The 22,256-nt window shown below is 41.1% G+C and overlaps 1 protein-coding gene across 1 annotated transcript; it reads left to right on the top strand.

Annotated features, from left to right (window-relative positions):
* Window positions 1–114: 114 nt before the first annotated feature.
* LOC124143853 (putative L-cysteine desulfhydrase 1) lies at window positions 115–21,159 on the top strand. Its single transcript, XM_046513009.2, has 13 exons — window positions 115–160; window positions 4,199–4,306; window positions 4,613–4,720; window positions 5,922–5,990; window positions 7,786–7,885; window positions 9,794–9,910; window positions 11,101–11,195; window positions 11,858–11,982; window positions 13,172–13,395; window positions 17,016–17,126; window positions 18,289–18,345; window positions 19,067–19,182; window positions 19,688–21,159. The coding sequence occupies exons 2-13, from the start codon at window positions 4,220–4,222 to the stop codon at window positions 19,811–19,813; spliced, it is 1,335 nt and encodes a 444-aa protein (XP_046368965.2). The 5' UTR covers window positions 115–160; window positions 4,199–4,219; the 3' UTR covers window positions 19,814–21,159.
* The last annotated feature ends 1,097 nt before the right edge of the window (window positions 21,160–22,256 follow it).

Raw genomic sequence — 22,256 nt, forward strand, 5'->3', positions numbered from 1 at the left:
TTACTAAATAGATTCGCAAATAACATCATTGAATGCACAGCAGTTTTTGTATTTTACTTTTTGTACGAAAAGTTTTGTAAACAAAACATATCACCATGCTCTGTAAACAGTAAACACGTGTTCTTTCCCACGTTGTGACATTGCTGTTTACTGTTTACTGGTTAGTTCACTATATGTCGCCCGCCTAGTTCTGACAGGGCTAAGGGACTGGTTATTTGTTTTCGTTGGATTAAGTCAAAGTCACATATGGACAAAACTGTCTCGGGGGAAGACTTGTAAAAGAATGAGGTGAAATAGTTTTTGCTAAACTGACGTGACCGAGGACGGGTTTGCATCTGTGCATAGGGTATCTTTCAACAAAATGTCACAAAAAACGTCTTAGGCTATTTTTGTGACATGTTTGTAAATTGTACGGTACTTACTTGGCTGATGCTTGTCATCGTGACCCAATTGCGTAGATCGATGCTCATTATGTCAATCACTGGATTGCCTGTCAAGACTCGATTGTATTATTTTTACAGACCCCCCCCCCCCCCCCCCCCCCCCCCCCTCTCTCTCTCTCTCTCTCTAGCGGGAATATTGATGAGTGCGGCATTAAACAAACATTAATTGTATGTGAAAATCCCAGTCTACTATACTGTGTGTATGGTTCAAGAGTTCTATCATGATATAACATTATATGATAATTAGATCCACAGCAATGGCTGTTATAAGTTATCATTTTGTAACATTTATACAAAATTTCATATAATTATAGTTTAGCAAGTAATACATTAATCAAGGTAAAATGCAGATACAAAATATCAGTAGTTTCAGTTATTGCTTTTTAGATAGATGCTAGCCTAAGGTAAGGAAAACACATCTGACAGACATGCTATTCAATAAGACAAAAGTTATGTCTACATAGTTTAATAGATTGAAAGCTTTTAGATAAATACTAGCCTAAGGTTACAAGTTCCCATCTCCCTGATATAATATTGAATAGGACAAAAGATATGTCTACATAGTTTGATAGATTGCCTTGAACTATTTTATTTAGGTAAATCTGTCATCACCTATATTAGAATAACATTCAGCCGATAAGCTTGTCTATAGTGCATTAAGGATTAGCCCCAATTCAAGGTCGTCTATAAGTGATACCTTCATCTCTTTACAAGCACCCAGTAAATATGTCAACAAGATTAGTGTCAGTCCAACAGGATTAACAGGATTAAGTATTCCCCTCTGTCTAGCCATTCATTAACCATAGGGCACACCCCATCGTGTATCAACCAATAATATTCCTTTTATTGTTCTAATCTTTGTTAAATACATACAGAACCAAGATGTTAAGCAGAAGGGGTTTGACGCTCATACCAAGCCGACCTCTCTCCCACAGCCCAGAGGGTTGTACTGACTCTCTGTGGCACCCTCAGCTATAGTTAAGATATTGTAAATTATTCCTTGTTCTTGTAAATAAAGTTGTAATTAGTCTCCTGTGACTCCGGCGTTTTGCTGACTAATTCCCCCAAGAAAACCAGCATGCAAATTGGAAGGTTTTGTTCCTCAGAACAGAACCATAACAGTTCTTAACTTGGTGGGGGTGGCACCCCCATTATATGAACACTTCTAGACCTCCTGCACATATATCAATATTTATATGAATTACCTGCAAGATTATCTATCCAAAGGTTCTTTATGTAACCCTCAATTAAACAGTCTAGATACTGCACACATACTATATGCTGGCCCCGTGAAGATCCGAACTAGAATAGGTCTCCGGCAACCAATGCTTGCCGTGAAGGTGACTATGCTTGTCATAAGAGGGGACTAACGATATTGGGTGGTCAGGCTCGCTGACTTGGTTGATATATGTTTTTGATGCTGAGGATATCAGTCACTGCATGATTGCCTGTTCCAGACTTGATTATACACAGACTGTCGTCATATAGCTGGAATATTGCAGAGTGCGGTGTGAAACAAATAACAAACAAACTATATGCTGATGATCTTGTGTTGTTATCACATTTCTCGAAAAGTCTGCTAAATATAGTATTAACAAGCTTTCAATCTTCTGGGATGAATGGAAGCTGAAAATTAACCCCAGCAAAACTTAGATTGACGTATTAGGCAGTGGCACCAGGTGTCCATCAGCTCTACAGAAACAATAACACCATTGACATTTGTGACTCTTAGTCCCACTAGGGCTGGGATGAGTCCAAATTAACTACCCGGTTACCCACCCCGTTATTACCCGACCCTACCTGGGTACCCACTGTAGGTCTCAAGAGATTGGTACAAAATGTCTGATTGGGAATAGATTGACCGTAGTCTTGGCAAAATGTTTAGATACACAAATCTGGTCATGCATACACTGGAGTTTTATCTTTATTCAAACATGTAAAACTCAGAAGGAATGGGTTCATAGTCAGAAAGAAATGCGAACATTAGTCACTTGTAGTGTAACCATCTATGGTTACACTACAAGTGACTAATGTTCGCATTTCCAGATAATTTTTGTCATAAAACAACATATCATGTGACCTACCTAGTGTCCGGGTAGTCCTGTGGGTATCCGGGTCCTTCTCAGTACCCACCTGACCCGAGTACCAGAGTTACCCGTCCCAGTCCGAACTCCTACACATATTTAGGGGTGACAATGGATCCCTCAAACAGGCAGTGACTACCTTTCAGTAGGAACAGCGGGCCTTTGAAACGAAAAAATAAGAAAGGCATGGCCTAATGTATCAATATTATCATTGAATGAAACACCTTAATGATGCTGCTATGATGTGGGACATGTTGTTTCAAGGGTACAACTCAAAACTCTCATGGTTGCATAAAATTACAACACTTTTTGATAGTGTTCAGACTGACAAAACTGCCATAAATGAATTCCAGATATATTCACGGAATTATTGCACAACAAATTTATTGACATCTACAATAATGATTCAATCTACAGCAAAAGACAAAACACACAAGCTGAGAATTAATTACTGATAAATTTCAAATAAAATATTGTGTTAGTTCGGTCAGAAACGAGCCTTCGCCAAGCTCTGACCAACGTGCGTCACTGTGCACAGTAGCTGGTGGTATTTAGAGAGGGCGATCTTTAAACCAACTATTTTTATAAGTGAGCTATGATGATGTAAGCTGTACCCACAGCTCCAGATAACTTTTTGAGCAATTGAGTTTTTAACCAAGGGTTTCTATTTTTATTGGGTTATTACATTTTTCATTCATTAACCAATATTTTTTCACTCATCTATCATCTATTGGGTTTTTTCCCAAAATGAGTAAACATTTTGAGATTGAAAAAAATAATAATAATGTTTTAGATGTATTTAAGGGTTCTAACTATTGGCTTGACTCGGAAAGTAAATTAGCCTGTAATTGTGTTTCGGAAATAAGCTCCATTGTACGCATGCTCAAAAAGCTTCATTGGGTATTTATGCATGCTGTTTTTATAATTTGAGTTTTCCATTACATGCATGCGTTTCTGTACGCAAATTAATTGAAAGTACCTGGTAATTGGGTTTTCAATATGTACCACTTGGGAGAGGATGAAGATGAACCCCGCTTCCTCCTGAACATCTCTCTCTCTAATAGGCATTATCTTCCCCAGCCCATATCTTCAATGCCGATAATATCACTGCTATCTAATTCCTACTAAATCCATCCCCAGCATGTTTGAACTGCGACAGCGTGCCCTCTCAGTGTAGGTTTAGTTTTTTTAATCTGTTTCTGTGCCTGGAGTCAAGTGGGCATATGTACAATAAAATGTATATCTTATCTTATCAAAGTCCATAGTTTTACTATTTATTTTTATTTAAGGATAGAAATAATATATTGGGATCCCAAATTTGATTTTTTGATATAATTGCATGGCATTAAGGGTCAAGGTCACACAGAATGAACTTCCGGGTAGGCATGAAAAAGTGTGTGTACTGAATAACTTGAGTATTTATGTTTGTAATTTAAAGAAGTTTGTAAAAATCTCCTCAGTTATTGACAGGCAGGTGTGATAAAGCTGGAATGATGCAGACTCTGGGTAAAACAACAAACACATTCATGCAGTCAACCACTGATGTGTGTGCTCCGGACTTGATGACAGACAGACTGCCATTATATACGTGTATTCTTGCTGGCCACATAGTTAAAAGTGTCACTTGTTCAAGCATTACCAACTGATGTATGTTTCAATTAATTGTTTCAGTAACCTTTCATCCCCGAGGTCATGTCGGAACCCACTGAACAGAGAAACAAGCGAGACTTCGGCTCCTTCCATGCCTCCAATGTACAGGAGCTGATCAACATCCCCGAGGTGAGGATGTGATGTGTTCCATTGTATCCGTATTCAACGTTTTTGTGTATCTATGTTGTATATCGTGTACTAGTATCTTGTATAATGTATCTTATATACAGTGATCTTGTATATTGTAAATCTTGTATAGCATATCTTGTGTACCACAATCTTGTACATTGTGTTTCTTGTATATTGTATATCTTGTATATTGTATACTAGTATCTTGTAAGGTATATCTTATATACAGTGATCTTGTATGTTGTATATCTTGTATATTGTACATATGAAAATGTATATCGTGTAGTATATCTTGTTTGACCCCAGGAAGACTACAGTCCGCCAGAGCTTCCCATCAAGTCGCCAGCCTTCTTATTCCAGCAGGACGAGTTACAGTTTGGCAAGGAAGCCAGAGAGAAGCACTTCCTCCTGGAGGTAATCACGATTAGCAATGACCGGTGGTGTTCCGCTCAAGAAAATATATATACTCACCGCCAAAAGAAATCCGAACCATAGAAACATATAGAGAAGAATGAACGTTAGGAAAAGATGTTTCCAATGTTTATGCGGGTACCAATTAATGACAAAACTAACAATCAGTCAAGTGTTACCACAGAGTGTCATTATTCTTATCACAATATGCGGACGTGATTTCCAAACTTTACACGCTACAACGCTTTACACTTTACAATCCTGCAGGAGACAAATGGTGCATCTAGCCATGGATCTATCATGTCACGTGTGATGGGTTCATGAGCGTCGGTTCACACAACATGGCAGTGTGTTTGTTTGTGAATGAAACCTATATAATACCGGTTTCTCTTGAACATGAGTACTTCTTCATATATTAACCAACTTATATATATGGTATTTGTGTTTCTGTTGTTGGTGAGTATATACATATTTGCCCCATTTGCTCTGAGTCATGGTTATTATTCAAGGTTATGAATTCCCATAACTGCTGGGCCCCCACTTCTCTAAGCTGTGGTTATGCCCCATCCTAGACCAACATGAATTGAAATAGGAATTAAACTCATCTCACTCACGCACTCACTCACTCACTTGGGTGGTGATGGGAGTGGTGGTGTAATGTGTTGATGTGTTGGAGGATGTGGTTTGATTGTTATCCCAGATGGAGAGAAGTAGGAATGTGTGGTTGACTTGGGTTTGAAGCTGTTGAACAGTATTTCAGTCATATTACGACGTGACAGCTTGATGTGGGAGGTATTCCCAAAGTATTGCAGGTCTTAGATGTTTACCAATTTGGAAAAACACATGAACAGGGGGTGCTGACGAACCAAGGATGAGATCAGAGCAAATTGGGATTCAAACTCCTGATCATCAGATCCTGGCAAGCCAAAGGGACACAATTACGAATTATGAATTATGAATACCACCTTTTCCACTGAAAGTGGTATTGTAAGTAAGGATTATATCCTACCTAAATATTATCCCAGGGGAAGTTTTACTCTAGATTATAGTATAGGATGTGTTTGTTGTACATATTACATGAGCATCAAATTTTTTTGCAATAGGCAGAACTTGACATGTTTACTACTGCATGATAACAGTAGCTAATATTGTTGAGAACTGTTGTCGGATTGCTTGTTACTTATCATATGACTATTTCCTAAAGGGAAGCTGCACATTCCTGAATCATGGCGCGTTCGGAGGAGTGTTGAAGGAGGCTTTAGATGCAACCCAGGTAAACTGTTCTTTCTGGAAGATGGTGTGTTCTGTGGTGATCGGGTGGTTGACTGCATGGCATCGTACTCCTGAATCACAGATCGATATTCATATTATTTGTCACTTGATTGTCTGGTCAAGACGCTATTGTTTACAAGCTCTTGTCATATACAGTCAAACTCCATTGTGTTGAACTTTGATGTGTCGAAGGGGCGGTCGGGTAGCCTAGTAATGAAAGTGTTCGCTCGTCACGCCGAAGACCCGGGTTCGATTCCCGACATGGGTACAATGCGTGAAGCCCATTTCTGGTGTCCCCTGCCGTGATATTGCTGGAATCTTGCTAAAAGCGGCGTAAAATCAAACTCACTCACTCACTGATGTGTCGAACTTACATTTGTCTCAAAGTAAAAGCTTTGTCCCTGTGTATTCCTTATTTATCATTTTGGGTTGTGTCAATCCTCGGATAACTCGAAGTATGTAGGTAGGCCCCTTTAACTTCGACACAACGGTGTTTGACTGTAGCTGGAATATTGCTGAGTGCAGTATTAAACAACAAACAAACAAATGAAGGTGGTGTATAAAAAATAGACTATGGATAGGTAATAGTCAGCATATATCCATTGTCAGGAGAGTAATGTTGCCTTTGGTTAAGACAGTTTTATTCTTTTACTTGTAAGTTAACATTTTACATTATTTTGGCATTGTTTTAACCATATGGCAGACTTTTAACTTATTCTAAAGGAAAGTCATTGAGTCCTGTTAAAAAGCTGGAAGACCTAAACTTACACATGGCCTAAATCGAAAAAGAATTCCACAAACAAATAATATACTACTCAAAAGAAGTTAAAGAGCACCAAATTCTTTTATACTGCTATAGTTAATTTTTCATGGTGTTCTTTAACCTGTTTTGAGTGGTATATATTGAGTACACATTATCTCATTAATACAGATCTTAGTTTTTGCTACAGCTAAATAAAGACCTGAGGACATCCCATTATAGGTCACAGAACGACCTGTCACCAGATCTGGAAAGTGAAAGTCGGAATATGTTTTCTAATCATGCAACCTCGAATAGGTTAACACTGGGTATTCCGAACGACAGTAACAGGGTGTACACCTGATTCCATTAATATCATTGTCTATCTCTGGGGTGGTCGGGTAGCCTAGTGGTTAAAGCGTTCGCTCGTCATGCCGAAGACCTGGGTTCGATTCCCAACATGGGTACAATGTGTGAAGCCCATTTCTGGTGTCCCCCGACGTGATATTGCTGGAATATTGCTCAAAGCGGCGTAAAACCATACTCACTCACTCACTCACTCACTCATTGTCTATCTCTCACTTCAATGGGATAAACATTTGGAATGGAAGATACTTTCCACAGCAGAAGTACTGCCTACAATCTTGGCCATTTATTAGACATTCCAGAAACTTCTTTTGCTCAGTTTTTATATTTTTCATCAATATTTTTCAAAGCTTGAGAAAGCTGCTTTCTGATTGGCTCATGTGAACTTCTTGTTAGTCATTTCATTGGTCGGTCAAAGTTTGCGAAAGGTCATTTAGACATGACCTGTCGTGTGATGTCCTCAGATCTTTGTTTAGTGGTAGCGAGAACTGAGAGCTGATATGGATGAGATTGTCGAGTACCCTGAGCTTTTGTAGCTCCCAAATGGTTTGTAATATGGGTACTCTGTGGTACCCTCAAGTTGGGTTATGTTATGTTAATAAGTTAATAGACAGGGTCTACTTCATAAACACATTGTATTTGTCTTAAAAGTATCACCATTCTGTCTAATCTGGGTATTTTCTCCCTCCAGCAATGGCAGAGATACACTGAGTCACAGCCATTGAGGTTCTACGACAGGGAGTTGCTCCCCCATCTTGTGTATGTCACAAGAAGGCTTGCCAAGTTTGTGGGTCGGTATTGAACTTGTTAAACCATTTGTCTCCTAATTTCATAATCCAAAGTCTTGCAATCAGACTAAAAATTGTTTGTCATTTTCTCTTCAGATTTCACATGAGCTTAATTTGATGGGACAGTTATTTTTCGTGTAGTGTCATTCAAACTTAATGAAGCTATGGTAGCAAATTGATTCATGGTATTTATGTCAATAGAATGGAGATATTATGCACTGGATAATCGAGGATGGCAACTCATGAAAGAGACATTGCCACTCAATGAATGAGACATTGCCACTCAATGAATGAGACATTGGCACTTATTGAATGAGACATTGCAACTCAATGAAAGAGACATTGCCACTCAATGAATGAGACATTGCCATTCAATGAATGAGACATTGCTACTCAATGAATGAGACATTGCCACTCAATGAATGAGGCATTGCCACTCACTGAATGAGACATTGCCACTCAATGAATGAGGCATTGTCACTCAATGAATGAGACATTGTCACTCAATGAATGAGACATTGGCACTCAATGAATGAGACATTGCCACTCAATGAATGAGGCATTGTCACTCACTGAATGAGACATTGCCACTCAATGAATGAGGCATTGTCACTCAATGAATGAGACATTGCCACTCAATGAATGAGACATTGCCACTCAATGAATGAGACATTGCCACTCAATGAATGAGGCATTGTCACTCAATGAATGAGACATTGGCACTCAATGAATGAGACATTGCTACTCAATGAATGAGACATTGGCACTCAATGAATGAGGCATTGCCACTCAATGAATGAGACATTGCCACTCAATGAATGAGGCATTGTCACTCAATGAATGAGACATTGGCACTCAATGAATGAGACATTGGCACTCAATGAATGAGACATTGTCACTCAATGAATGAGACATTGGCACTCAATGAATGAGACATTGGCACTCAATGAATGAGACATTGGCACTCAATGAATGAGACATTGCCACTCAGTGAAGGAGACATTGCCACTCAATGAATAAGACATTGCCAATTATTGAATGAGACATTGCCACTCAGTGAAGGAGACATTGCCACTCAATGAATGGGGGCGGTGTGGTAGCCCAATGGTTAAAGTGTTTGTTTGTCACCATGAAGGCTCGGGTTCGATTCCCGACATGGGTACAATGTGTGAAGCCTATTTCTGGTGTCCCCCACTGTGATATTGTGGGAATATTGCTAAAAGCGGCGTAAGACCATACTCACTCACTCAATAAATGAGACATTGCCACTTAATGAATGAGACATTGCCACTTAATGAGTGAGACAGTGCCATTCAATGAATGAGACATTGCCACTCAATGAATGAGACAGTGCCATTCAATGAATGAGACATTGCCACTCAATGAATGAGACAGTGCCATTCAATGAATGAGACATTGACATCCAATGATGCAAAGTGGTTATAGCGTTTCTTCGTCACGACAAAGGCCCAGGTTCGATTCCCCACATGGCTACAATGTGTGAAGCCTATTTGTGGTGTCCCCCACCGTGATATTGCTGGAATATTGCTAAAAGCGTCGTAGACCATACTCACTCACTCACTCAATGAACGAGACATTGCTGCTCAATGAATGAGACATTGCCACTCAATGAATGAGACATTGCCACTCAATGAATGAGACATTGCTGCCGGTGGTTATGAAAATAACAGTGAAAGTAACAGTCCCTTAACATCCCTTAACATATATGGCTGTCGTGTCAAGTACAGAAAGTGATACAAAAGAGTTGTTTTTATGAGTTATTCCATATTGTGAAATGTTTGGTCACTGGATCCGTGAACAAAATTTCTTGTTTTCATAATGCTGAATGGAATGTGTGTATGTTTAATGATGACAATGACGGTTTCTCCTGAAGCTGACTGTTTCTCCTAGACTGTGACCCAAGAGATCTGGTGTTGATGACAAATGCTACGACTGGCATCAACAGTGTCATCAGGAGCTTCGACTTCAAGCCTGGTGACGTCATCTTCATGTTTTCCAACACCTATGGTGAGGCAATGTACAAGCCCTGTGATCATTCCTTGTAATGATGATGATGATGATGATCATGATGATGATCATGATGATAATTACATTTAAGATACCAAGTGAATGTTCATGGCGCTACATTATTATTACCCCGGTCACTGGATCAGTGTGCAGTTTAATTCTCAGCTTTCTCAGTTTATCATGTGTCATAGATCACTGATGATGCTTTCAGTCACTGGTTTGTCTGGTCCAGACTCGATTATTTACTGGCCTTAATGACAGTGCTTGATTGTTTATGACTGTGATGCTGAACATCATTCACTCACTCACCCATTCTTAAAAGTAGAGAAAAAATATATGTAATATAGATATATACTGTAAATCTTGAAATTAACGCGAGGATGAATTAAATGCGAAAAATGCGAGTGGACTTTGTTCGCATTATTAAACATCGCGTTTATATCACCAATAAGACATTTAGGACAGGAGAATTACCAACTTAGACATACGCTGAAAACAAACAAACAGCTATGTATTCCACAACACTGATTTTTTTAGCAGCACTTGTAGTACTTATATAAACATTGTCATTCAAACACAAATTACATCCTGTGAATTGTCACTGCTGGGGTCAAGACAAGTGTTCTACTCACTTATGTCATCACTGATCACACCTGCAAGTCCAGACAGACGCCACCCAACACGGTGTCTTTGCTCTTTGCGACTGCGTAAAAGGCCGACATGAGCCAGCGCGCATGTATTGTTTTAGCGGAAGTACTCTACTTAGCGCTAATAAGCGGTGCTATTTGGTGTGTGATTGGATTAATGTAAGGTTGAATTAAGGTGAGGATTCTCCTGTAAACCCGACAGAGGACATTTTCTTTAGATATAAATCCACTGATGCTTGACAGGAGGTGGTGTCGGATTCATATTGAGTCGCATTTTTGGCTAGGGGCCAGTGGTCGCATTCTTTTGGAGACGCATTAGTTTCACGATTTACAGTATATAAGATCTGGTTTTCTGGGTACATATGTTTCTAGATTTGACAGCACTTTACACTTGCTCTTTCAGTTGATAACATATTATGACATGCATGTTTTTGTTAACTCACTCACTCACTCACTCACTCACTCTGGGGACACAGGACATTTCCTGTTGTATGTGTTCCCTTATTTCTGCCAATAAGTATATTTAAACTCTAAACTCTGTAGGAGCTGTGAAGAAGCTGATGCGGCAAGTATGTGTGGATACAGGGGCCGTGGTGTCCGAGGTCAAGGTCAACTTCCCTCTCGAAGGACCCCAGCAGGTAACATTATATCAGAATGTGAAAGTCTTTGACATGCTTGTTTGGTTTAATAAAGTGTAGAAAACAAGAAAGACTAAAAACTAGGTATATACTTTTTGTTATATGGCATGATTGCAATCAGTGAAAGACATGCATTGTTTGAGTTTCATAAAAGATAAAACATGTCCAATTCTACAAACTAAACTAAAAACAGATTTGATGTGGTGCAGATAAATTCAGGTTACAAATGTACAAACACAGACGATACCTGTCACTTGACTTTTTTCTTTGTTTCTCTTATCTTTGAAAAAGAACATGTCATATTGGCCATCTAACATTTCTCAATGGTGGTGATTATCCTTGAAGATTAGGTCTACAGCAACCCATGCTTGCTGTGAAAGGCGACTATGCTTGTCGCAAGATACGACTAACGGGATTGGTTGGATAAGCTTGCTTGCTCAGTTAATGCATGTCATCATATCCTATTTACTTAGATCGATGCTCATGATGTCAATCACTGGATTGTCTGATCCAGTATAGATTATTTACAGACTGCTGTCATGTAGCATGAATATTGCTGAGTGCAGCGTTAAACAACAAACAAACAATGGTAGAGATACTTTTTTTTTCTAGTTACCAATGTATCTATTAGTTATTGCTAATCTTATGTATATTGTTTGCAGCTCATAGACTTGGTAAAGGACAACTTAGATGGGAGCAAGACAAAGTTGGCTATATTTGACCACATCCCCAGCAACACGCCGTACATCACCCCACTGTCAGACATCATACAGATCTGTCACCAGAGGTGGGTTAAAACAGCCCAAACTTTTATATGTGTATTTAACTATTCCAGATATACGTTCATGTTCTATGTATGTAGAGGTACTATGGTAGTGTCCCCCCACCATGGAAATCTTAGTGGTACATAAACCAAATGTTATAGTTAATGCAGTTAACATCTGAGGTTTTTTGCCTCTTCCAGAGGCAAGGGAGTTAACAAACTGTAAAGTCCAGTTTCCATCCTTGCCGAACCATGTTTGAATTTCGGGGCTCGATTGTAGTGGCTCTTACAAGTTATGTCCCTTCTATGTCCCTCCTATTGACCAATCAAGACGATCTGATCTATATTCAAGATCTATACTGTAAGGGGTCTTTCTTTGCGAAGGGCATCAAATCATGTGAGCACCTTGATCAAAAACATGATTTTTTTTGGAAATTTCCCATGACCTCATGTTGATGGTACACATGCTTTGTAAATCCTGTAATCGACAGATATCTGCATGGCAGTTGAGGAACCTGATGCCGATTTTGTTACACGATTTTGATCGGACTGTGCACAGACTCTTTAGTCTGGCTAAAATATACCTCCGTAATTCCAGCCTAGTTTGGCAAGGGTGGAAACTGGACTTACATAGTCACTTAACTCCCTTGCCTCGGGAAGATGAGGTTTTGATGGAAAATGTAAAACTTGGACTTTGTGCTTGCTATTTTAGATTTTCAACCTAGACCGAGGAGTGTCTTAAATAACTAAGTGCAAGAATTACCTGTAAGAATAAAAGACATTGGATACTTTATCGTAAAACATTACAATATAAAACGATTTTGATGACAGTTGGTGTGACAAGGCCATGTGCAGCATGCAGACAACTGAAGTCAGTGATATGTTAGATTGAACACCCGTTCATCACCTGCCCTGGTGGATGCATGGGAAAACAGTTGGTTACAATACCAAACATGATGTGTGTGGTTGCACCTTCAATTCACATGGAATTTCCATGTAGACAGATTGTGACGCTTGACCTGTGAAAAGTCATCATAAGATGCATATTAAAGGTTACTTATAAATATTTGCTGATGTATCACTGTTCAGTACAGTTAGAAAGTCACGATTGCGGGCTTTCCACTATTTGAATTTTTTTTTAAAAAAACAACAGGATGGCGTCACTATAGGTTTATAAAGCGGGTTCTATACATTGTAGTGGGCTCTGTTACAGAAATGTTCCGGTGCTGGTAGATGGCGCTCATGCTCTGGGGTCCATCCCTCTCAGTCTCCGGACCCTGCAGCCTGACTTCTACGTCTCCAATGCCCACAAGTGGCTGTGTAGCCCCAAGGGGGCTGCATTACTCTATGTCGCCAAGCAGTTCCAGGAGTCTACTCGGCCCCTCGTCATCTCACACGGATTTGGATCCGGCTTCAACTCAGAGTTCATATGGGCAGGTAGGGGACTGATGACACCTTGCAGATGGGTGTCCTCTAGTTCTACATCATCTTCATCAGTATCCCTGACGTGATATTGCTTGAATATTGCTAAAAGTGGCATAAAACCATCTCACTCAGTTCATCAGTATTGGGAATACTCGTTGGGATTCTGGGTAAGAATATAGATCCCCAGCAATCTATGCTTGTCGTAAGAGTTGACCGAATGGATTTAGTGTTCAGGCTCAGTGACTTTGTTGATATTCATGTCATTGATTTGCGTGGAATGATGCTCATGATGTTAGTCCCTTAATTGTCTGGTCCAGGTTTAATTATTGACAGACCGCTGTCATATAGCTGGAATATTGCTGGGTGTGTCGTTAAACAACTTACAAACACATAAACAAAAATATTAGGTGGTGAGGTTGGCGTGTGATCTGGGTTCACTACCCCAAAAGGTGTGAAGCCCTTTTCTGGTGTCCCAAGCTGTGTTATTAGAATAGTAGAGATAAGTGAAACCCACCCACCCACTCATCCACCCACTCATCCACCCACTCCTCCACCCACCTGCCCATCCTTCCACTCATCCACCCACCTGCCAATCCTTCCACTCATCCACCGACCCATCTCCCCACTCCTCTACCCACTCATCCACCCACTCATCCACCCACTCATACACCCACCTGCCCATCTTTCCACTCATCCATCACCTGCCCATCCTTCCACTCATCCACCGACCCATCTCCCCACTCCTCTACCCACTCATCCACCCACTCATCCACCCACTCCTCCACCCACCTGCCCATCCTTCCACTCATCCACCAACCCATCTCCCCACTCCTCTACCCACTCATCCACCCACTCATCCACCCACTCCTCCACCCACCTGCCCATCCTTCCACTCATCCACCAACCCATCTCCCCACTCCTCTACCCACTCATCCACCCACTCATCCACCCACCTGCCCATCCTTCCACTCATCCACCCACCTGCCCATCCTTCCACTCATCCACCGACCAACTCCCCACTCCTCTACCCACTCATCCACCCACTCATCCACCCACTCCTCCACCCACTCCTCCACCCACCTGCCCATCCTTCCACTCATCCACCAACCCATCTCCCCACTCCTCTACCCACTCATCCACCCACTCATCCACCAACCCATCTCCCCACTCCTCTACCCACTCATCCACCCACTCATCCACCAACCCATCTCCCCACTCCTCTACCCACTCATCCACCCACTCATCCACCCACTCCTCCACCCACCTGCCCATCCTTCCACTCATCCACCAACCCATCTCCCCACTCCTCTACCCACTCATCCACCCACTCATCCACCAACCCATCTCCCCACTCCTCTACCCACTCATCCACCCACTCATCCACCCACTCCTCCACCCACCTGCCTATCCTTCCACTCATCCACCCAATCCTCCACCCACCTGCCTATCCACCCACTCATCCACCCACTCATCCATCCACTCATCCACCCACTCACCCACCCACTCACCCACCCACTCATCCATCCACTGATCCATCCACTCATCCATCCACTCACCCACCCATTCCTCCACCAACTCATCCATCCACTCATCCACCCACTCATCTACCAACCTGCCCATCCACCAACTCACCCACCCACTCATCCATCCACTCATCCACCCACTCACCCACCCACTCATCCATCCACTCATCCACCCACTCACCCACCCACTCATCCATCCACTCATCCACGGACCCATCTCCCCACTCCTCTACCCACTCATCCACCCACTCCTCCACCCAATCCTCTACCCACCTGCCTATCCACCAACTCTCCCACCTACTCACCCACCCACTCATCCATCCACTCATCCTTTCACTCATCCACCAACTCTCCCATCCACTCATCCATCCACTCATCCACCCACTCACCCATCCACTTGCCCATCCATCAACTTATCAATCCACCCCTCATCAATCCACTCATCCACCCACCCACCCACCCATCCACCAACCCATCCACCCACCTGTCCATCCATCCACCCATTCATCAATCCACTCATCCACCCACCCACCCACTCATTTTCCACCCACCCATCCATCCACTCATCCACCCACCCACCCATCCCTCCACTCATCCACCCACCTGCCCATCCATCCACTTATCCACCCACCCACCCACTCATTATCACTTCTAGCCCGGACATGGAGAGGACATAGGGAGACTTTATTGCACTTCAAGCAGTATTTCAGCCATGACTTGTTTGCCCAAGTGGTCTAAGGCTGTGCAGTTACCTATCTTACTCATGCCAGGATCTGCTAATAATGTGTTTGAATCCTAAAATTATGTTAATTATGATTCGTGGTCTGTCAGCACTATATCAATGCCGAGGACCCTCGTCGCTCTCCTCCAACATTTAGCTTATATGCGATAATATAAAGGATACACTGTTCAAAGCAGCTTTAAGACTCTCTCACTCCTTCTAGAAATCGTGTAAATGTGAAACATTTAAAGGAGGAGAAGCAGATCTACTGTTTGTTAACATTTGATACCTGGCAAGTGGATATCTTTAAATATATTTGAGTAAGTTAATGAAATCATTCAGATGTGAGTGGATATTTCAGTTTATGATCAGTATGAAAAAACAAGAACCTGTTTTTTCAAACACTGGTCAAAATAATTAATAACACAAGTGGTAGCGAGTTGAGAAGCATGAGCTTCTCTTCATGCAATGTGTAGGGCGCAAATCCCAGCAGCGGAAATATTTTATGAGTTATATATAGAGAATCTCACCCTCGTGTCTTTTGATATCATATATATCAACACGAGTTGATAAAAGTGGGAAAACTCCGAGGCTTGCCGACGATTTTTTTCCACTTTTATCAACGAGTGTTGATATATTTGATATCAAAAGACACTCGGGTGAGATTTTATTTATCATCCAACATCATTCTTCCAACTTTTTCAGTTTGTAGAAAGTAATATGCAGTGTCTTAAGTGTAAAATGAACTGCTAACAGCTTCAGTAGCAGAGCCATTAGTGATGTCATTTGACATCAATGACGTCACAATGGTCTGCAAAGCATTGGGGTGCAATTTCATTGCAGCGATATCTACAGTATAGATATCGCTTGATCTCACCCAAGCAATATCTCCTGTGGGAGCCAGTTTTGGATGATAAATTACATGTATCAGTAACCCATGTTTGCCGTAAGAGGCGACTAACAAGATCGGGTGATCAGACTCACTGACTTGGTTGATGCATGTCATCGTATCCCAATTGCGTAGATCGATGCTCATGATGTCAATGGATTGTCTGGTCCAGATTTGATTATTTACAGACCGCCATCGTATAGCTGGAATAATGTTGAGTGTGTGTTAAACAACAAACAAACAAACAAACAAACAGGTGTCAGGAGTGGGGTTTACAGAATTTTGTCTGTCCATGACCTCTAGTCACATATCCTGTACACCCTGTTTATATGACACATGTGACAAAGTTAGCATTGCTAGTTTCTTCAAAGTGTGACGTCAGTTTGTCACATTATGTCACACGTCATACCTAAACTGGTCAATCTTGTATGGGATTGTACAAGAGGACGACTCGCCAGTCAGATTGCTGTAGAGTTTGTAAGAGTAATATATTTTTCAGGGCTACATGACTACAGCCCCTTCCTGTCTCTTCACACCCTGCTGGACTTCTGGCTGTCTGTAGGTGTGAACAGAATACAGCACTACATCCGTAGGCTGGTCACAGATGCAGGTACGTTTGTAGTAGACACATTATAGTCACAGATGCAGGTACGTTTGTAGGAGACACATTATAGTCACAGATGCAGGTACGTTTGTAGTAGACACCATATAGTCACAGATGCAGGTACATTTGTAGTAGACACCATATAGTCACAGATGCAGGTACATTTGTAGGAGACACCATATAGTCACAGAGTCAGGTACGTTTGTAGTAGACACCATATAGTCACAGAGTCAGGTATGTTTGTAGTTGACACCATATAGTCACAGATGCAGGTACATTTGTAGGAGACACCATATAGTCACAGAGTCAGGTACGTTTGTAGTAGACACCATATAGTCACAGATGCAGGTACGTTTGTAGTAGACACCATATAGTCACAGATGCAGGTACGTTTGTAGTAGACACCATATAGTCACAGATGCAGGTACATTTGTAGGAGACACCATATAGTCACAGAGTCAGGTACGTTTGTAGTAGACACCATATAGTCACAGAGTCAGGTACGTTTGTAGTAGAAACTATATAGTCACAGATGCAGGTACGTTTGTAGTAGACACCATATAGTCACAGATGCAGGTACGTTTGTAGTAGACACCATATAGTCACAGATGCAGGTACGTTTGTAGTAGACACCATATAGTCACAGATGCAGGTACGTTTGTAGTAGACACCATATAGTCACGGATGCAGGTACATTTGTAGTAGACACCATATAGTCACAGATGCAGGTACATTTGTAGTAGACACCATATAGTCACAGATGCAGGTACGTTTGTAGGAGACACCATATAGTCACAGAGTCAGGTACGTTTGTAGTAGACACCATATAGTCACAGATGCAGGTACGTTTGTAGTAGACACCATATAGTCACAGATGCAGGTACGTTTGTAGTAGACACCATATAGTCACAGATGCAGTATAGTTACAGATGCATCTATTGATCCACGCCATTGGGATACGATGACGTGCATCAACCAAGTCAGCAAACCTGACCACCCAATTCCCTTTAGTCGCATCTTACGACAAGCATAGTCACCTTTTACTGCAAGCACGGGTTGCTGAAGACCTATTCTACCCTGGATCTTCACCGGTCCTGGTTGAACTGGTCATCATTGACAGCTGTACATCAGTTTGACCTTTTGTTCTGATGACCTGCTGTTTTTTCAGCTAACCTGTTGACAACCTCCTGGGACACAGGTCTTGCAGCACCTCTCGCAATGTTCGGTGAGAATAAAACGTTTTGCTTGGTTTGAAAAAGGATTTACAGTGCTATTATACTAAAGCATTTAAATGATTTTGTCTCACGACTGAGTCTTTGAATTCAGAAATCAAGTTTGATATACGAGACCACTTGGTGACATCTAAAATTGATTAGAATTTGGCAGACATCCAACCAAGGATCACGTCAATGCTGAAAAATTAAATCTTTAAATTTTGCTATCAGTAATGAAAAATAGAAAGTATTATCAAAACCTGAAAGGTCTCATGGTCATGTCAACTTTCAAGGTTACTTAAAGGTCATTCGCTTGTTTGAGCAGCATAATTATCAAAATATGGTTTTCGGATAAAATATAGTTTTTTTAGACATCGTCACCACTCAGTTCTTCTGTTACTTCATAAAGATGATTGGTTGTTTGTTTGTTGTTTAACGGCGCACTCAGCAATATTCCAGATATATGACAGCGGTCTGTAAATGATCGGGTCTGGACCAAACAATCTAATAATTGACATCATGAGCATCGATCCACTCAATTGGGATACAATGACATGCATCAATCAAGTCAGCGTGCCTGACCACCCGATCCCATTAGTCGCCTCTTAAGACAAGCATTGTTGCCTTTTACGGCAAGTATGGGTTGCTAAAGACCTATTCTACCCCGGATCTTCACGCGTCTTGAGCCCCTGTAGCTCTGGTTGTTTCTTCAAGGTGTTGTTTTTGTCCTAGGTTCCATGGCCCTCATACAGCTCCCTCATCTGCAGCTCTTCAAGGATTGCGACACTCTTACCTACTGTCATGCAGAGCAGGTGCAGAACATGCTCTACCAAGAACACGGCATAGAGGTATGTTTGTTTATTTGTTATTTAACTCCGTTCTCAGCAATATGCAAGTTGAATGACGGCAGTCTGTAAATAATTGAGTCGGAACCAGACAATCTATGCATCAACCAAGTCAGTGAGCCAGACCGCCCGATCCCTACCACCAGACGCCATCTTGTTTTCTGGCAGACAATCAATATTCATCACGTGACAGGTCAATACTGATCATGAATCAATGTCAGCTTCAGTCACATGATTTTTTGGTATAAATTGGAATGTATTATATCATGCAGTATGGATTAACCAATGGAATAGCCAGATTCTTAATAGAGGTATAACAAACGTATAGCTCTGTTCTCATTTAAACTTCAATCTTCTCAGTATCGTGGTTAAAAGTGGGAGCATTAGCTGTAAGTCTCATGGGTCAGCAACTACTGGTAGGCAAGGGGAGGCCACTCCGCTATATACATGTATCATGTTGCTCTCCTTCAACCCAGTCAAGACTCATTTAAATGTGTGGCTATTTCAGGTGCCGATCAAGGCAATCCAAAATCGTCTGTATGTTAGGATATCTGCCCACATCTACAACAGTCTGGAGGAGTATGAGAAACTGGCTGCTGCTGTCTTGCAATTATCGGACATCGCTGCGAGCTGATTTGTCATTTCTACTTGTCTTCCAGCTCTAGTGGATTTTCTTTGTCTTGATTGGCAATGGAAACTGGTGACCTCTATGGAAATACTGTCACGTGTTGTCTCGTATTCACCTCTGTTTGATTAGCTCACATCCCGAGTTGAATGATTTTGATTGTTTGGTTTGGCGACATTCTTTACTTTATTTCCTTTGATGAATGGTTAACAGGTTGTTTATCTTGAGATGTTTACATATCTTTACTTGAGTAAATTAATCCTTTCACAGTTGACCGCTTGTAGGTGCAGCACTTTACCTCTTCAGGCAATACATTAATGCTGAAAGGGCTCGCCTATAAAAGGATTAATTTACTCCAAGTTTTTATTTTTATCTGTATACTGCCTGAGAGTTGAATTTTAAAACCATTAAATGAACTTGTTTATGAAGGAAGAAATTAAATACGGTATTGAGATCGTCATTTAGCAAAACCATCTATCTTTTTCAAAGAGAAATTTAACAGCTTAGCCAAAGTCTGTTAAATTCCGGAAATATGATTTTGAGGTTTTGAGTTTGAGCAGCATTTAAAAAATGTGTATAAGATTAGCATATTATTTCTTTGGTGGGGAGGGGGGAATAAAAAGCCTAGTCATTTCAGCTGCTGCAATTCACTGTGCAGAGTTGCCTCCCTTAGGCATGCCAGAAACCTGTGATCTTGGGTTTGTATCCCAGATCTGCCTTGATTGTTTCTAAGTATTTCAGTATGGTCATGAGAAAGTGGTAAACATCAAAGACTGGATCACTTCAGGTTTTCCTTCCACATGAAGCTGACAACCCCAAGAGAAAACTGGAGTACTGTTAAAAGCAACGTTAAACCAAATTCACTCACTCCCTCACTGCTACCTTTTTTTAGATAGGTCAGGTTTTAGCTGTACAACAACACAAATAGTTGACTGGGCTTCCTTGCTGATTAAACATAAGATGACATTTATTATCTAGTGAGACTATTGCTGTGAGGAATGTTCTCGATAACGTCCACTCATTCTTTAAAGAAGAGGCGATGATAAGGTTTATAAACTGTGACAGGTCACACTCAAGATGCACGACTACGTAGATATTTGGACTGCAGGCACACCTGCACTGATTTACTCTACTGTCCTCGCCATGCAGGACTCGGTGGGCCACGCTCTTTTTATCCCCCGCTGCGAAGTCGGGCAGAGGATACAGGAATGGAGTTTGCCAGTCCGCTTCTCAAAGGGGACAATTTTTTCTCAAAAAAGAGTCAAGAGAAATGAAATTTTACTAACTGATGTTACTAATCATGATCTTAAAAGAGTTCGAAATCTGTTGTTGTAACTTATTTTATTTTTAGGGGGCACGGGTGGCCCAGCCGCGATTCGCTGTGCAGAGTTGCGTCCCTTGAAACCTATGATTGTGGGTTCAAATCCTGGTTCGCCCCGAATATGTTTCTAGGTTTGTCAGCACAATACCAGTGCTCGTGGGTTTCACCGAAGTGGTGAACATCTGAGACCTGCATCACTTCAGACTTTCCTCCCACATTAAGCTGACACGCCGTGATGTAACTGGAATACTGTTAAAAGTGGCATTAAGTCCAACTCACTCACTCACTCACTAACTTATTTTTACAGAGTTATGTCCCTTACTCTTGGCTCTTCAACTTAGTGATCTGTGTGAAATGGGGACAAGTTTTCTGAGAAACTACTGAAGTTACATGAATGAAATTTTGCCAGCTGATCTAAGAGATACTTATCAAGACTGAGTTTGACAATAAGATTTTCTCATGTCATAAAGCCACCTTATGACTTCTTAAAGATATATTAGAAATTATTTTTATTGTTAACATTAACTTCCATGTTATTTATATGTGAATAAACAACATTCTAATGTTCCCCATGGTGGGGATAGTGATAATGACATTTTCTTGTTTTACTTGTTACTATTGTACTATGGATCCGCGAACTGTAAATCTTTGGAGAAAACAATTTCAAAATTTGCTCTCTTTTTCACCCCTATCCCACCTGATGCACCCAAAAAACATTTTCTAAATTTTTACTGAAATAGACAGGATGCATAGGTGAACAACAGTATTCCTGCCTGATTCATCAGGTTTGCATGGCTTAGAGCAACAGGCTCTCCTCACACATTCATCCATTTATATTTTTATACCAACTGACTTAAAATGGAGCAGAAAACTAAAAACAATTGATTTTTTTGCTTTAGTTTGTTTTTTCCCACCTACCGATAGGTATTTCCCTGTAAAACGTATGTAAAGCAAGTAAAAAGTGTGGCCTAAGGGTGAAATGATTTGGAAAATCTTGACATCATTTATTGATTAAGTACTACACTTATTATACCGGTACAAGTGATTACTGTCGGGGAGGTCATAATGAGAAACAAGTTCCTGATGACCCCAGCCCTGAGGTGGTCTGGCCGGACAGTCAATATGTTGGGG

Source organism: Haliotis rufescens, unplaced genomic scaffold (genome assembly GCF_023055435.1).
Source record: "Haliotis rufescens isolate VD_foot unplaced genomic scaffold, xgHalRufe1.0.p SCAF_5, whole genome shotgun sequence".
NCBI lineage: Eukaryota > Metazoa > Mollusca > Gastropoda > Lepetellida > Haliotidae > Haliotis > Haliotis rufescens.

Excerpts from the sequence above, each read along its gene's own strand:
- LOC124143853 (XM_046513009.2), top strand. The coding sequence starts at position 4,220 with ATGTCGGAACCCACTGAACAGAGAAACAAGCGAGACTTCGGCTCCTTC. Across the intron at positions 7,886-9,793 it reads AAGGCTTGCCAAGTTTGTGG|ACTGTGACCCAAGAGATCTG; the intron begins GTCGGTATTGAA and ends TGTTTCTCCTAG. Across the intron at positions 17,127-18,288 it reads TAGGCTGGTCACAGATGCAG|CTAACCTGTTGACAACCTCC; the intron begins GTACGTTTGTAG and ends CTGTTTTTTCAG.